At 40.6% G+C, this 17,891-nt stretch overlaps 1 protein-coding gene across 1 annotated transcript; it reads right to left on the bottom strand.

Moving 5' to 3' along the window:
* Nucleotides 1-5,024: 5,024 nt before the first annotated feature.
* On the bottom strand, nucleotides 5,025-17,740 carry SLC25A32 (solute carrier family 25 member 32). The gene is made up of 7 exons (XM_021688293.1): nucleotides 17,396-17,740; nucleotides 11,663-11,813; nucleotides 9,574-9,659; nucleotides 8,288-8,448; nucleotides 7,805-7,918; nucleotides 7,342-7,487; nucleotides 5,025-6,187 (listed from the first exon to the last, which is right to left on the bottom strand). Exons 1-7 carry the CDS (start codon nucleotides 17,547-17,549, stop codon nucleotides 6,046-6,048), a joined length of 954 nt encoding a protein of 317 aa, XP_021543968.1. The 5' UTR covers nucleotides 17,550-17,740; the 3' UTR covers nucleotides 5,025-6,045.
* Nucleotides 17,741-17,891: the final 151 nt, after the last annotated feature.

A 17,891-nucleotide genomic window follows, 5' to 3' on the forward strand; every position in this document is an offset into this window, starting at 1 on the left:
CTGACCCAGTAAACCCAGCAGACTTTCTCATCATCCAGTGGTCTGCAACAGCACTTTCTTTTTTTTTTTTTTTTTTTTTTAAAGATTTTTTTTATTTATTTGAGAGAGAGAGAATGAGAGACAGAGAGCATGAGAGGCAGGAGGGTCAGAGGGAGAAGCAGACTCCCTGCCGAGCAGGGAGCCCGATGCGGGACTCGATCCCCGGACTCCAGGATCATGACCTGAGCCGAAGGCAGTTGTTTAACCAACTGAGCCACCCAGGCGCCCCTTGCAACAGCACTTTCTTCAAGAGGTCTGAATTTCAAAGGGGGACCCTCTTCCAAGCTTGTCCTTCCGTGGCTACTTTCTCAGCTTTAGGGTACTGTTTAGAGTTCCTGTAATATATTTATCATAGCTTAGCAATTCCTTAATCTTCTCCTGGTTAAATCTGTCTCCCGCTTGGACTTAGATTGGTAAGAGTGTGATCAGTTAAGAGTTGGGGACAAGGAAGTGAGCACAAGTGGTGCTTTCTCTCTCTCCTCTTTGGGAACAAGCTGCTCACAGCATGAGTTCAGCCCTGTATCTCCTTGCTGGTTTTTTTTTTTTAAGATTTTATTTGAGTGAGAGTGGGAGAGAAGGAGCTGGGGGCAGAGGCAGAGTGAGAGGGAGAAGCAAACTCCCCACTGAGCAGGGGGCCCGCCATGGGGCTCGGTTCTGGGACTCTGGGAGCATGACCTGAGCCAAAGCAGATACCCAACCGAATGAGCCACCCAGGCACTCCCTCCTTACTATTTTACAAGGACAGACTGTAAGAGTGTTGGTCCAGTGCTCTCTGTGGCTGGATGGGTAGGTCTGTATGACTCAGGCTTAGTATAAGGAAGCCCTCTTTTACACAGTTATAAGCCTCATTCTCTAATTTCAGCCTTACTACTACTAAGGATAATATTTCATGCTTCACTTACCTTATCAATTTATGAATTAGTTTTTTTTTTAAAAAAGGATTTATTTATTTGAGAGAGAGCGAGCTCGCAAGCAGGGGAGGGGCAGAGGGAGACAAGTAGACTCCCTGCTGAGCCGGGACCCTGATGCTGGCTCTATCCCAGGACCCTGAGATCATGACCTGAGCTGAAATCAAGAGTCAGATGCTCAACCAACTGAGCCACCTGAGTGCCCCCTAGTTATGAAATCTTTTAAAGCCTGGATGAGAAAGAGGTTAATGTGAATCACTTAACAAAAGCATCTTGTTGCTTTTTGACATGTTGAGTATGAACTGGTTTTATCACTTTCTAGCCTTGCCTGGCATCACAATTAATATATACTGAAATTTAATATAAACACAATTTTGTAATATTTGATGTCAGAAAATACACTGGGGACAACTTTCAAATCATCCAACACTTGTACAGGTGGACCTTCTCCAATAGCAGATTTTAGTTATTTTTCTAAGGCTATTGATCCGTCTTCCTCTTTCATGCGTCTCATGGTGAGGTGAATAACCCCTTTAATTCTTTATAAATATTAAATAACAGATGTTTTTCAGTTAAGGTAAAAACATGTTCAAAAACCTATACAACCTATGGAAGGGTCGGTCACAAAGTGCTCCTTTTTCCTAAAGGTAACATCAATTTCCACAGAAACGAGAGTTCAACATCATGACAGTTGATGGGAAAATGACACACAGACTTAAGGGTCTGTATCACAGATTCTGGGTCATCTGGGAAGCTTCCAGTCACAGCGAGGAATAGAAAGATCCAACTGAGAGTGGCTTAAAAAATAAAGTTATTGGTTCACTCAAATGAAAACTATAGAGGTACATGTAGCTGGGGGTCAGAATTGATCCAGAATCTCATATGACATGATTTAGGTCCTAGTTTCTTTCAATTTTTATTGTCATTTCCCTGGTTTTTATTTCATTTTGACTCCAAACTCCCACTTCCCAATTCATAATCTGAATTGGCTTTGAGGAGCTTTGTGAATCAGGACACAAATCCTAACTGATGAAACAAAGAGAGAACTTATGTCAGGACACACAGAAAAAAAATGTCTTTTTCAGAGTCATCCGACTGGGCCAGCTTAGGCAACTGTGTCAATTCCAAACATTCATTATGAACAGAGATGGCACATGTAGATTGGCTCTGCTAATGAGGGCCCCCTCTGGGGCACGTGAGGCCAATTCCATCTAAACCACAAAGGTGAGAATGGAGGGAGGAGAGGTTCTGAAAAGAAATTCCAGCTACTAGTCTCAGAAGGGAAATAGATGCCAAGCAGCCGGTAACAAGGTATTCACTATAGATACTTCCAGAGTCTATTTCTTATTCACTCACTCCGAAAGAAATTTAAGACCTCACCCAAAGTAACCCAAAACTTCACATACTTTCTGCATGTTAACTAACACATTTTTAGAAAAGAAACAGTTAAATCATTTCCTGGTATTTTATTTCTGTAATTCTACAGTCACTAAAGAGGCCTTGCTAGTAAAGTAGTAACACTCTGTCTGGAGGATTTTATGTTCAGTAATGTGTCCACATTCAAAAGACAGACCTTGCTCTGATGACTCCTGAACTCAAACGTGTTTTTTAGTTTGATATCCCTTCTCCAGTACAGCTTTAAACAACACGACCTTCTAAAATTGCCACACTACAAAAGCACATACTGACAACATAATAACCTTCTTTTCACAAGGCATGGCACCCAACATTGTCTTGGTTCACATTCTACCATATGTTCATTCTCTGATGCTGAACTCCCAAGTTTTGTTTTGGCCTAGATCTTAACCTTCGAGCATTTTTACGATCGTGTTCTGGTTTTCCCTTGGCCAACCTCCCCGCTTGCACCTTTTCCTAGACTCCCTGTACCTACCTTTTTCAAGCTAAAGTTCTCTCTCTACCTTTCCTTTATCTGCTGAAATCCAAGAAAGAAGAGCCTAGAGTGAAATGAATACTTGCTCTTTGCCCCACCTGCTTAGCTGCTTGCAATCTGTCTTCAGCCTCTATAATTGGAATCTGCTTAAAGTTATCAGTGACATTCATCTTCATCTTACTGAAATATTTACATGGTTGATAACCCCTTCCCTTTGAGTTTGCTCCTCTTATCTGATTGGTTGTCTTCTGTCACCCTTAAGACGTAACCATGTCTCTCATTTCTCTTTTACTCATCAAATAAAACCCAAACACATTTAGTAAGACTCAAGAGTTTCACATTCTGGTCCTGGTCTTTCAGCTTTCTCTTCTTCCTTTTATTACCACATTGACGACACACTGCTCAAGACATGTCACCTGTGTTTTCCATGGTTCCCTTTGAAATCTCTACCATCAAGGCCAAGCTTCAAGTTTTCCCTTCCATGAACCCTGCTCTAGTTCCCCCCCAAGCTATAAACTATCTCCATCAACCAGGTCCATGCTATCACCAGCTCTTCACTAGGTATCTGTGAAAGCTTCCTAACTAGTAACCCTGTTTCTTGTCTCCTAATTGTTTCCTCATACAATCACTAGAATGATCTCTCCCACAGTCTAAACCTCTGACCATGGCCTGTAAGATCTGGCCCATGCTAATGTTTGTAAAATGCTAAGCACTTTACACAGACTGATCCATTTAGTCCGATCAATGATCCTATGAGCTACCTACTTTTTAATATCCTCATTGGCAGACGCTGTTGATGACCCACCAAATCCCTTTTTTCTTACAGGGCTGCTAAGAGCTGTCACCTCCACCTTATTTGGAGGATTGCTCTTGACTGAGAGGGACCTAGCCTCCCCTCCTCCCATGACAGGTAGTCAATGACTGCCTGATGTGAGAACACAATAGCCCAGCCTCTCACCTCAGGGCAGGACAATCTCTGTGGTCTAATTCATACTGCAGAGTGTCCTGTAGGGTCAGGCTGAAACTTCTTCTGTTTTCTTCACTCCATTACAGATTCTCATAAGAGCACTCCCTCAATAATCACTTGCCCAGGCATCCTCATATCCTCCTCATTCACAAGGGAACAAATCTAAGACACATTTTACATATGAGAAAACTTGATTGGCCTGAGGCCAAATAGCAAATGGGAAAACTGAAATTTAAAGACAATCCTGTACTCTTTCCTACCATACTATAAGGGTCATTTCTCCAACTTCCTCCTCCCTGGCCACCCTCTCCTCACTCATCCCCTCCAGCTAAATTAATTCCTGCCTCAGGGCCTTTGTACTTCCTAAGTTCTCTGCCTAGAATGTGTTTCCTTATCTCATTGTGGCTTGCTTCCTCCTTTCTTTCAAAATGTTTCAAATACTACCTCTTCCAAGAGGTCTTTCCTTACCCTAACCATCCTAAGATAGCAGCACTATTTCCAACTCTGTTTTAGTTCTACTTACAGCATTTAATATCTGAGATTGTATTATGCATAATTTATGTTTTTTGTCGCTGGCACTAAAATGAAAACCCCCTGAGGGCAGGAAGGGTTGTCCGGCCTGTTTCCTGCTTATCTCCAGGGCTGGCACGGTGCCGAGCAAGAGCTCGGTAACAATTTGTTGTTGCATGAGTGCAATGAGTTCTCTTTTCTCAGAACTCTGACAGGGCTTTGTAGAAATCTTCTTGCCTGTTAGTTTAGAACTATCAGTTACTTAATGCTTATTTATTTTTTCTGCAAGCTTGAATGCTCTTAGAAGACAGGAATTATGTTTTAGTAATTTGGGAGTACACAGGAGGCATTCAAACAATGGCACTACCTCTAAAACTCCAAGCAGTAATTTCATATTAATTATAGTAAATCCAGAAGTATGAAAAAATACATCTCATTTAATTTATAAAGTATTCCTGTGCATGTTACAAGAGATTAAATACAATTAGATACTTACTGTTTCATATTTTTAAAACAATGCCATTTTCAAAATATAAAAAATAGACCTATTTTCAAAGAACCATTAAAATATGGCTTTGAAAACCACAATGTTTTATTTACAACAAATAGATGGAAGTGCAACAGCATTCATAAAGGTTTATGATAAATAAAAATATTATTCTGGCATCCTTTTGGGGGCAAGCTTTTATAGATATTTACAATGGCTTAAAGAAGTAAAATCAATAATGGCTGTCAATGTAATTTGTATTTAAACCTGAATATGAACAACCAATGGAGATTAATCATTTATTTGGGATCTGAACCCATATATCCGATAGCTGAAGTAGGAAGTTAGTTTCTTATTTTCACACACTTTCTCAACAAACACATTCCAATCCTTCCAGTATCTGTATGAGGTGATCTACTAGTGATCTACAGCCAATTAGTGATTTATAGCCAAATATGCTAAGTAAGGGCTGACAAAGCTGGATCCTAATTCAGATTTTCTAAGTTTAAGAGAAACTAAGTACCTATGTCAAAAAATATAATAACTGGATCCACAATTACATTTTAAATTATGGAAGAGCCCCTGGAGAAAAAAATTAATGACAGAATGACAACAAATACCAGATATTTCTCAAATTAAGAGAAGTATATAACTTCTCAAATTTCCCTAGTTAGCACATTCCAATTGAATTAAAACTAAAGCACACTGACAGCGTTTTTTTTTTTTTTTCTTACCAAAATTTCCCAATTCAAAAATGGTCTGGATTTAAGCAGTACTTTTCCCAGCAAATCCTTAAAGTTTAATTTACCCTTGAAACAGCAATGATAATTCTTTTCAGAAGCCATTTTCTTTCTATTGCACAGAGACTGATTTTAAAGCCAATCCAGGCAAATGAGTTCAGAAAAAGAAGCACATTTATCTAATCCATTTAAGCAAATACTGTAATCAGCTTCTACGTGAACGGTGAAATACAGAAATCTGTGAAACTCTCCGCTTGATGTCAGTTTTACTACTGTGTTGATGGGAGCCATTTCTGGCAGAGGTAGCCAAGTCCCATACGTACGGGGAAGGCAAAAAGCAGAAAAACATTGCAAAGTCTTAGCAGTTCTCTGACTTCTAATGATTACAGACCAATTTCCATTGTGAACCACGTTGCTGTGCAGTCTTCTTCCGAGGTTTACATCTCAAACACAAAGAAAGGAACAGTTGCTCCCTTAAGCAGATGTACTGGAATTATCTTCTTCTAGCTTACTTTTTTTTTTTCTCTAAGGTCAAGTAGAAAATGTGAGACATTCTCATATACCACAAAAGTGATACAGCAGGCTGGAGTCACTCTAATCAAATTGGGGGCAATTCCTTTGTAAAATCCACCGATGCCTTCTTTCCTTTAGAGGGAAAAATAGATATATGCTTAATTTCCTACATAGCTAACCTGACGATACAGAAGCTTAATTGGCATAGGGCATGAAATCAGCATTCAAGCCTCCCTGTGCTTTAAGTCCATGTTTTCGACATGCTAAAGTAATGTAGTTTACGAGCTATTTGTAGGGGCTTCCATTCCTTCTGTGACTGACTCAGGAAGAGAGGGCAGAGGCACTCCAAAACTGAAAAGTGCTATGATGACTACCATCTTTCAAATGTCTCTAAACGTACAAGCATACAGGAGCATTAACTGATTAACTGATGTACGCATTAAAAACCTTATAGCATATATAAATGCGAGGGCGACACTAAATCTAGCACATACAAAAACAAAACTTTATTTCCTTAATACCTAGAATGGAAATATGGCCTTTGAACTTATCACTTGGGTTCTCAATAAATATTTACTGAACTGAACTCAATGTAAACATCCTAAATATTCTGCTCTGGCCTTTCAGAATTACAGAAAAATATGGGGATGTCTACCTATAACAGTTTCTCCACAGGCTAAAGAGCGAGCATCTCTTCCCTATATGGAGACAACTGTTTGCAAGTTATTGTGCAAGTAGCAGTTTAATTGTATTAAACTAGGGTTTTTATGACTTCCTATATTCAATGCCATTCAACTATCTTTTGACACCTAAATTTTGGTATATTAATTTGCTGAAGCACAGTTTTTTTTTTGAAAGAGAGTGTGAGCAGGTGGGGGTGGGTGGGGTGGGGAGGAGAGAGAGGGAGAGAGAGAACTGTAAGCAGGCTCCACGCCCAGTGCAGTGCCTGACACAGGGCTCGATCTCACAACCCTGAGATCATCACCTGAGCCAAAATCAAGAGTTGGATGCTTAACCGACCGAGCCACCCAGGAGCCCTAATCTCACTTGATTTTTTTAACAACCTTGTCAGCCTAGATTTTCTGATTTTACAAATGAAGGAATCAAGCCTCAGAGATTAAGTCTGTGGTTCTATAGGTAGTCAATGGGAAACAGAAAAGCAGGGGCCACCAGCCATGTTATCCCCACAGCACAGTGGCCTTTGCTACCCAACTAATAGCAACTGGATACTTTAAGGCATGCAGGGCAGCTCCTGAGAGCCGTTTTGAGACACCGCATGCTCTCACCTCCACGTCTTTGTGATCACGTCCAGCACGCCCTTGTAAAACATGTGCTGATCCTGAAGACGGGCTCTCACGACCTGATACGGGTACGTGGCTGCCACAGCAAATATTTTGGAGAGTGCTGCAACAGATATATATTCTATTGTGCTCTAAAATGACAAAACAAAACATTTATTTTTCTTTAGACGGGATTCCTCTACAAATATAAAAGTAAACATTATATAGGAAAGCGTTTAAATGGATCTGAGAGTGAAAAATATGGTTTCCCCATTTAATACAAGCTCTAGCAAATAAGGGGTTCTATTTTTAACACGTGTCATTTGCCTATAAAATATTTAACTGTAAATTAAATTAGTGGCAGTTGTCATCATAGCAATATTACCAAAGTAAACATAACAAAATTTCCATCTATTAAATGCTCATAAACGTAAATGATATCCTTTTTTTTTATAAAGAGCCATCTTACCAACTGGGCTTCTGGTAATCTGTTGATATGCTGGTTGTATTTCAACTTCAACAATTCATATGCCATAAATTGAAGGGCACCATGTGATGTTCCAAACAGCCCAGGAATAAATCCCTAAAAGGGAACAATTAAAAAAACAAAAAACAAAAACTAAGCCAGTTCCCAAAGGACCACAGTTTCCAGGGACAGGAGTAAGGAATGGGTGGCCTCGATGTGTGACTTAGACAAATGGTTACTGTACAAAATTTTAGACAGGCCTTCTCACACCCACCAGTGTCACGATGATGTACCTTATGGTAATTAGGATAAACAGATTAAAGCACAATTTCTGTTTATAAACTAGAACTTCGGTTTTCATTAAATTGTTTCTTGCCTGAGTCTGGCTTCTTTTGAGGACCGACTAGAGGTCATTCAGAACTCAGACAACAGAGTCAAGGGAAGTTACAATGGTCAGTTATTCAAGAAATATTGATAATTCATTACCTTATACAATCCACGCACACCTTCATACTTATATATTTTCAGAAGTGTATCAAACATTCCTTTATATTGTCGTTGTGAGGAGTTAACAACACCATTGTACTGTAACATAAGGCGAGTTTTGGTTACCCATAATGGGTTTGTAATGCAGAGGGTCATGGCTCCTAAAATCAAATTTAAATAAGATTACTCAGCATACAGGTACTTTGTCACTTATGACAATCCAGATTAAGAACAGTCCTTTAATATAAACAATGGGTTGCCCAGGGGTTGTACCTGAAACAGTAAGATATAATCTCTGAGGAAGTCTGAGAGTTAAAGGGTAGCCATAGTTTTTGGTGGTCATAAAAAGTTCCTCACTCAGTTAGTGGGAGGTAAATTAAAAGGGAAATGGAAATGTGAAACACTTTCCCTTTGAGGTGTGAAGACAGCAAAGATGTCCTGGCTCCTAAACAGTATGGTTTGGTGTAGAGAACAGATGGGAGTCCTAGGAAGCGGACTCTGATAAGATATAAATATTTAGGAGTAGGACAAAGTATAACCCAGAGGGGTTGGATATGAGGGGAAAAGGATCAGGAATCCAACACCTCAATAATTTCTACATGTGCCTATATATGTATCCACCCCAACTTTACCACAATCCTCCTCAAATCCATTCAAAGTAGCTAACACATCTTAAAGAACTACGATAAATAATATTTTACATTCTTTACAGAAAGTGACAATTTTGTATATGAAGAATTTCACCTGGTTAAGTTTCTCATTTGCTGAGTTTCCTAAGTAGTCTTTTATTCAACAAACATTTACTAAGTCCCATTGTGATTCAGGTCTGTGCTAGCAGCTAGGTATTCAAAAATGAGTAGGTTTTTTAAGACAAGAACTATCAGTAAACAAAGTGTCAAAGTATGAGTTATAAAGATTTATGGGTCCTGTTCTGCTTTTCTCTTCAGAATATTATACATACATGAGACAATTAAACAAGGCTACTAAACTGTCTAATTTGAAAACTGAAATTATACTTTAATTGAAGAAAACACCATACCAAATCATCTTAAACTATCAAGAATTCATAACGTTTTTAAATTTTACTTTCTTTGTGATAACTAGAATTCTTGAAATCTGTCCAGAGTAACCAGTAAGAATAGTTGCTTTCTAAGAAATTCCATGTGATAACTGGTTACATAAGCATACTTAAACTCTATTGTTCAATGGGGGGAAAAAAGCAAACAAAATACAAAAGTGAAAATCAAGTTGGTAGTTGCTGTTTTAGATTTCACACACTGCCTTACCAGCTTCGGCAGCGGAGACGAGGTACTCTGTTGCCTCTAAACGTTCTGCTCTTCCTTCTGTCTTATATGATTTGATGGCATTGTAACTAAGAGAATTAAACATAAGCAGTTTGATAAATATTTGAATAGGTGTCATAGAGCAGTAAAGTCTGTTTTAAAATGTGTGTAACTTAACAGCAGTACCCCAGAAGTAAAAGTCAATGCATAAGGCAACCAAGAATGGATTTGCTGGAAATGGTTTACTCTAAGAGTTTACCCATCCCGCCCCCGAAATGTATACGGCTACCACTACATATGCAAAATATTTTAATCACATACTTAACCAATTAACAGCGACAACAGGAAAACTAGGAGGGGGAGGGCTGTAGCAGTGGTGCCGCAATGGGGCAGACAAGGCAGAAGGACAAAAGGGGGCCCCTAACAAAGAAGTGCTGAGCACCATGTTCAGGTACTGTGGTTGGCAATTCTGCTAGATAAAACACTCAGTGGGTCCTTCTTAGTGGATTAACAAGGACCAGAGGCAGCACACAAGTAATCATAACAAAGACAACAGAGATGGTGTCATAAGAGCTAGAGAAACTATGGCTGAGCTCACAGAAGGCTTGTGTAGGAGGCGGCACTGGTGGGGCGTGGAGACAGGTACAGTTTCAATGGGGAAACAGGTGAGCATGAGCCAAGGTTATAATAAGGGCGGCAGGGGAAGACAGAGAAAACCGAGACACACTTGAGTGGCAGACTGACACGTGGGCTTTATCTGGCAGAAAACTGAGAGCCACTCAATGTTTCTCAGCGGAGGAGTCAGATCAGCCTATTCTCTCTAACTCCAATTTCCATTTTCCTCTTGGAAGAAGAGTTCAGCTACATAAATCCTTCCAAACTTTACCAATACTATTCTAACATGAGACAAGTACACTTTTTAAAGAAATTCTCATCACATAAACCTTACATTCATAGACCATGTCCTTAGAAACTCTCTTTAGAGAACCTACACAACTTAAAATTCATAATAGAATCAATTTTATACCTATAGTTTCACCCATCCAAGTGTGTTTCAGAACCAAAAAGAAGAAAAATACATTTTTAAACAATTTTGAGGTTGAATCTGTTTTGCATTCACTTAAAAAATATTTTAAGATTGTGGTTTGCCGGGCCCTGGGTGGCTCAGTCGGTTAAGCTTCCAACTCTTGACTTTGGCTCAGGTCATGATCTCAGCGTTGTGAGATCGAACCACACACCAGGCTCTGCGCTGGGTGGGGAACCTGCTTAAGATTCTCTCTCTCCCTCTGCTCCTCCCCACTGCCAAGAAGACTGTGGTTTGGATACCGCCATAGAATTATGGCAGATAAAGTAAAATATACAACACAATAGACCAGGTCCTGATGTTCTCCTAAAAATGCCATCTATTAAAACAAAGACAAGCTTCCCCAATCCTGGATTCAGGTTCAAATATCAGAGGCAGCAAGCGCTCCTGCAATGCAGTGCTCTGTTCCCACGCTCTTGCACAGTCAGTAAGCTGAGTGCGCCTGTCACAGGCACTTTCTACGGCTTCTTCACTGCTCACAGAATCACAGCTATTTCACACGGTGACCATACCTGACAGGGGAAGGAGGAAGGAAATGAACGAGCTAGGAAGACGATGGAGCAGGTCAAATAGGAGGCAAGAAGGGATGTGCCTCAAGCTCTTAGCCGCGCACTGGCTTTTACTTTCTGTTCCCAAGAGGGGGCTCCCATTGTATGTGTTCTTATGAGGACCCCAAGACATGTCCTCTTCGGCTTTCCAACTTCCTTACGAATCAGGAGTACTTTGATAAGGCATCTTCCCGAATTCACCTCACAGAGGTGGCTTCTGTAAGAGTGTTTCTCCAACTCATCCTTCACCTTCTTCCTATTTAGAACTTTCTTGCAGACCAAATGCCTCTGATAATAGCTGAGAGAGAAGGAAAGTAATAAGCCTTTTGCTCTTTCTGACCCTTCCTATTCAGAGAAACTGATGAAATGACTCATCCTGCTTCATCAACTAAAATGTACAGATCACTGAAAACAAAAACTCCTTTTATTTAATACTGTAAAATCTCCCAGATCTACTCACAAGAAAAAGTAGAGTCCCCAGGATAAACCTGCACCCCACACATTTGGGGTTACTCCTTGGTAAAGTCCCCGTAGTCCATCAAGTTTCCAAATGGTAGTCAAGCAATGCACAATTCCTTTATATTTTGGTCTCAGTTCCAATCCATCACTCACTGCAGTAAAGGCACAAAATTAGGTGAGAGGAAAGTTCTAGCTCTGAATCACATATAAACACAGACATCACATAGTCCTAGTACGGAGATAAATTCAGAAGAAAACCCTTTTTAGATAGAGAAAAATATTTCTCTTTATTTTTTGGAATTATTTACTCTTTATTAATTTCTCTTTAAAATATCTGATGCATATTGCTAGAATCTTCAACAGCTTTCAGTTCTTACAGTCTCTGAACCTTAAAGCTTTTACACAGGCTATTCTGTCTGCCATGAACACTCTTGTCTTCTCAGTCACCTAACTCCTTTACACAGCTAACTTTGATTCCTCTTTCAGGTCTGTTTAATAATTTCCCTTGGTGATCCTTTTCCTATCCCCTAGATGAGCTCAAGTTTCTTTGCACCCATGGCATACCATACTTTCCCTACCATAATAAAAACACTCTTCATTGCAATCATTATTGTTCAATTATTCTGGCTGCCCAGTAGGAAGATGCTCTGTGAGGGCAGACTACTACTTCTTCGATGCAATATTTCTACTCCTACCTTAGTGCTTTGTACACTGTAGGTGCTCAATATATATTTGCTCAATTATTATATCCTGAATATTGTTTCTTTTCCAGATCCATTGTCCATCCCTCTCTACCACGTTCTGCCTAGCAGCCTGACCTTGTCTTCTAGTTTCTAGTTGAGTTGGGCTAGTGGGGAGGCCTGACAAGAGATCAGAGGGATGGAAGAGAGTGGATGCAGGTATTTACTCTTTTACCTCCCTTCCTATGGGGTTGCCTTAGGTGGGCTGCACTTTTCTACTGCCAGTCGCAGCTCCTCTCAAGGTGGCCCTCTCTCAGTGACCTTCTCCCCCTTGACATTTGGCCCTTCAGGTGGCAACAGCCCAAACGGTTTCTAGCTCCAGAATACTGCAGTATTCCTTTTTATACTTTTATACTAGTTTTGCTATAATCTCGTATCTTTGTAAACAGTCCTGTTAAGCAACCTCCCCCCCCGCCACGCCCTTAATTATCTTATTTTGAATGTGCCTTCTGTTTCCTATGGGGAAATGGAATGAAATAATGTCAAATTTATAATCTAGATTTTTAAAAATTGGAATTTTACTACATATAGTTTTGTATACTGCTTTTTTCTTCACTCAAGAGTATATTGTGAGAATTCCTGTTATTATAAACTTGTTATTTGTAATTAAATAGACTATCAAAAGATTTTTAAAAATGGTATGATGGTTTTCCCTCTCATAGATATCCCATCATTTGTACAATCATTCCCCTACTTGACAGGGCAGTGGACAGTTCATACTATCACACCATTGTCCTACTTTCTAGCCTAATTTCCTACCATCCCTTCCCTCCATCAACTGTACACTTTTCACCAAAGCCCTAATGTTCTCCCAGACGGTGCCAGGCACTGGGATGCTTGCAGGTTATCTACACCAGCTATTGCACTTGTCTAGAGACAAACCTTTCTCTCCTTTGAGTTGTTCTCATTTTTTTTTTTGCTATTATTAAAAGGTTTCTAGAGAATATTCTGTACAACATTCAAATTCCTATATCCTTAGAATTAACTACTAGAATGGGAATTAATATGGGTCAAAGGTTGTAAGTACATACTGAAACTGCCCTCTAGTTTATGCAAATTACAGTCCTCTGGCCATATAAAAGCATGCCCAGTTCATTGTCCCCTTTGTCACTACTCCACCACAAAACGCAGCCTGGCAAAGAATCACTGTTTGCCATTGCCAGGGAAAGGGAGAAAAGTCAATTTCTTTCATCATTAACCTAACAATGTTACACCATGAAATGAGATTAAAGTACATGAGGTTTTGTCAGAAGACCTGGGTTTGATATCTAATTTCCCTAATTAGCTACATGATCTTAATCTTTCTGAGCTTTAGCATCCTCATTTATAAAATGGGGATAAATATGACTTACCTCACAGGTTGCTGTCAAGTTTATACAAGATACCAAGTTTAAAAGCAAGTAATAGAGGGACTGGCTCCCAAGAAATATTTTGCTGTGTTTATTTCATAATCTTTCTGATAAACATCAGAATTTGAATTTCACATCTCTTATTCTCCTCATAAATTTCTTCTAAGTACCTTTCCATTTTCCTTTCAATAATAAGCTCACAACACAATTTCTCTCTTGAGGTAAAAAACAAAACCACAGAAACACCATCTTTGCTTTTCATGGGTATGAATCAATGATTTCTTTATTGTTTTGACAGGTCACTTAATTATAAAAGTAGAGTATTAAGTATCTCAGTAACAGGCAACAACATTCTATACCCTATACTTCCCTGATACTATAATCTTGTCTCCACTATATAGTTAGGATCAAATCTTTAAATCTGAAAAATATTCATTTGTACACCTATCAATTTATTAAAAAATTGAAAAACTATTGATGCCTTATTATTGCCAGGCAAAGGGGGAATCTAAACATAAGCAGGACACAAACCCTGACCCTGAGGAAGACATAATCTTCAAGGCCAAACAGGAACAATCACGTTGCAAAGTTACAAGCACTATGGTGAATGAAGTGCTATAGGATTACAGAAGAAACACAAAAAAATGTTCTGTATAGAAGGAACTGGGGAGATGCAGTAGAGTGACAGGGAACATGAGAGAAATGCTTGGGTAGAGCCCTGAAGATTGATTAGAAACTTGTCTTTGGGGAAAGGAGAGAAAGGTTTGTCTCTAGACAAGTGCAATAGTTGGTGTAGATAACCTGCAAGCATCCCAGTGCCTGGCACCGTCTGGGAGAACATTAGGGCTTTGGTGAAAAGTGTACAGTTGATGGAGGGAAGGGATGGTAGGAAATTAGGCTAGAAAGTAGGACAATGGTGTGATAGTATGAACTGTCCACTGCCCTGTGATTTGGGCCTCCACCCATTACTGCAAGTGCTCCAAAGCCCCTAAAGTGAACTTTGGGAATCCTCTTTCTCACCAACCATTCAGCAGCACCTAAGACTGTCTACCTCCTAAACACTCTTCTTTGGGCTATTTTTACACCACACTCTCCTGATTTTCCTCTTTCTTCGCTGGCCACTAAATTTCCTTTGCAGCGCCCTCCACTCCAACACTTAATGTGTGACCCTGCATCATTACCTGATTACTCTGTGGTTATCTCATCCACAGAATGGGAAAGATAATAGAACCTAACTATAAAAATTACAAAGGGCTAAATGAATTAATACATATACAGCCCTTAAAATCATGTATGGCACACAGCAAGCATTAAGTATTAGTTTCTTTAAGCTACAGGGTCGTGCAATATTACCCTATATATACAAAACTGGACTATATGATATTCTTGTTACTTGATTTTACATTTTGGTTCCTCGATTAACTTATGGATTATTAGGCTTTCAGGTTATTTTAGAAACTTACTGTTTTTATACCTCATTCTTCATTGGGGCATGCATTCTCTCTCTCATCAGTCTTTTTTTAAGTTTTATTTAAATAATCTCTACATCCCACATGGGGCTTGAACTTATGACCCCAAGATCGAGTCGCACCCTCCTCCAGCTGAGCCCGCCAGGCACCCCTCTCTCTCATCATTCTTGGATGATTTAAAATTGTATCTTAAAGTTAGAAGGGTCCTCAAGACCTTTCCACTCAACCAAGAGTATCTTCTATCTACTGTATTCTAGCCCTGAACCACTTCCAGATATCACCAGTTTCATTTCTGAGCACCCCCACTTGGGGCAGGCCACAATCTGCTTGCCTGTCATTTCCACTCAACCTCTACCTGGTCTTTAGATGAACTCATAATAAGATAAATCCCTTTCACACATGGCAGCTCTTCAAATACCTGTCCCTGCCCTCCACCCACCTGCAGCCAAACTAGTTCTTCAGTCATTTCTCACAAGTGATTTCTAATCTTTCTACCACTCTGGACACTTCTGAGTTCCAATTTGCACCTGAACTCATCGAAATATTCCAGGTTTGGTTTAATGGGACATTCAAGACTAATACCCCTGTCACTAGGTAATTAAAATTTCATTACAAGGGCGTAAGTTTTATGAAGCATAAAAACTACAGCATTAATGCTGATGGCCAATCAACTATTTTGATTTCAGTTATTCATCTTCCTACATTTTCCTCTTTTCTATCACGATTTCACAGCCACACTTTATCATTACAAAGTCCTACTTTGATTCCTAGATCTTTAATTTTGTCCTCCCATCCAGTCTCAATCATCTTACCTACTACCCTGGCCACACTGGTTTCCTAAGACTCTTCCCCATTTCATCAAGATGACCAATCTTCTCAGGTACCAAGAATTTCCTTTCTTCAGGCATAATCTGCTTCATAGCACAGTCTTAAACTCACCAAGCCAACACTATTCCTCAGTGATCATCCCAACTGTCACCTTTTCTCCTAGACAAAACATTGGAAATTATATGCCTTTCTGGGTTTTCTTCTAGGAAGTATACTCCATAATTTTCACTGATTTTCCTCTGTAGAATAGCTTCTTGACTCCTTTCCAGCTGTCAAAATATCAGTCCTTCTGTGGGAAACCTCAAGATCTAATGGAATCTTACAGATACAGATACATATGGCTGTCAGCAATCTATAATTCTCCTGATAGTCTGTCTCTACTCATATTTTGATATTTGGATTTTGCCCTCGATTTTATGTTGTCTTAGAATTATTTTTTATGTGACTAACACTCAAGCCTACAATTAGACTGTAAGTCCCTTGAGGATAAGAACTTTGTTTAGGTACCTCTGTATCCTATACAGCAGTCTACAAATATTAAGAGAACAATATATTTTAGGCGGATAGAATCATTCTGACTCTTGAAGATGAACCACTTCTGCACATCTAATTCTCAAGGCAGAACTTGTAGTAAGAAAACCAAATGCCAGAAAATAGTTTCCCAGTAAAGTTATCAAGACCTTCTTCGAAACTATCTTTTCCGGAATTTACTGTTGAGTTTAACTTCTAAGGTGCTTTGTAAATTTCACTTAACTCCCTGCACTTAATTCAATAAACGTAAATTTAAAAAAAATAGCATTTGGATTCTAGCTATCTATTCCTTCATAGGACTTTGTACCACACTATAAACACCAAAAAACAAGACTTCAAGAGAATCCTAACCCAAACCTATTCCCAGCCACCCGCTGAGGATTACGCCGTAGCCCAAGCACTTTTTCTCAGCTCAGCTGCCAAACACGTGGCTACCGTAAGATTTCAAAGTACCTCCAACGGTTGGTGAATGATTAGCACATGCGAGGGCTAAACCCTAAAATGTGCCAATCCCTTTCTCACTTTACAAATACGGCGTTGAGTCCCCCATCCTACGCCAATTTGAACTTTTCTCAGACTTTTCTATCCCTGTTCTCCATCCCTTAGACTTGGGGAACTGGGACGAGGCCGGCCGGATCCCTTTCCCAGGCTCCCCTTCCTCAAATCTAGTTCCAGGTGAGGCCGGATAAGCAGCATTTGCTTCAACGCTCGCCTCGCAGTATGCAAGGGGCAGGGGAAAGCAAGGCCTCCTTTTGCTTATCACCCAGTTCGGGGTACCAGCAAGGAGAAGGAGCCCAGGGTCCGAGTGGTCTCTTACCCGCGAAGCGGATCTTCACGAGGTCCAGCGGGTGCAGCGCGAGGTTGGACAGGACCCCGCCGCTCACGCCCGCCACCAGGTTCTCGTACCGGACGTGGCGGAATATCGTGCTCCACGCCGACGACCCTGACGCCGACTGGCCCTGGCCCGTCATAGTCCCAGGGCCCGCTGATACCACGCCCAGGGCCGCGGAGGTGGTAGGAGATGCAGTGGCCGCCACCGTGGCGACCGTCGCCGCGCAGGAGCAGAAACCGCGGGGGGGCGAGCCCACTTCCGGGACCAGCGCTAGGACGCGGTAACTAAGCGGAGAGACCCCAGCGCAGAGCCGGCGTGAGAGGGGCGAGGTAGCACGTCACGCCAGCGGAGAGGGCGAAGGAGGCGGGGCGCCGGCCTCCGCCAAGTCCCCGCCCCTCTCTCCCCGCCCCGCTCCGCCCCCAGCTGCGGCCGTTTCGGGCCGAGGGAAGCGGACCCGAGAGCACTGCTAAGAACCACCTCG

This window comes from Neomonachus schauinslandi, chromosome 4, assembly GCF_002201575.2.
Source record: "Neomonachus schauinslandi chromosome 4, ASM220157v2, whole genome shotgun sequence".
Taxonomy (NCBI): Eukaryota; Metazoa; Chordata; class Mammalia; order Carnivora; family Phocidae; genus Neomonachus; species Neomonachus schauinslandi.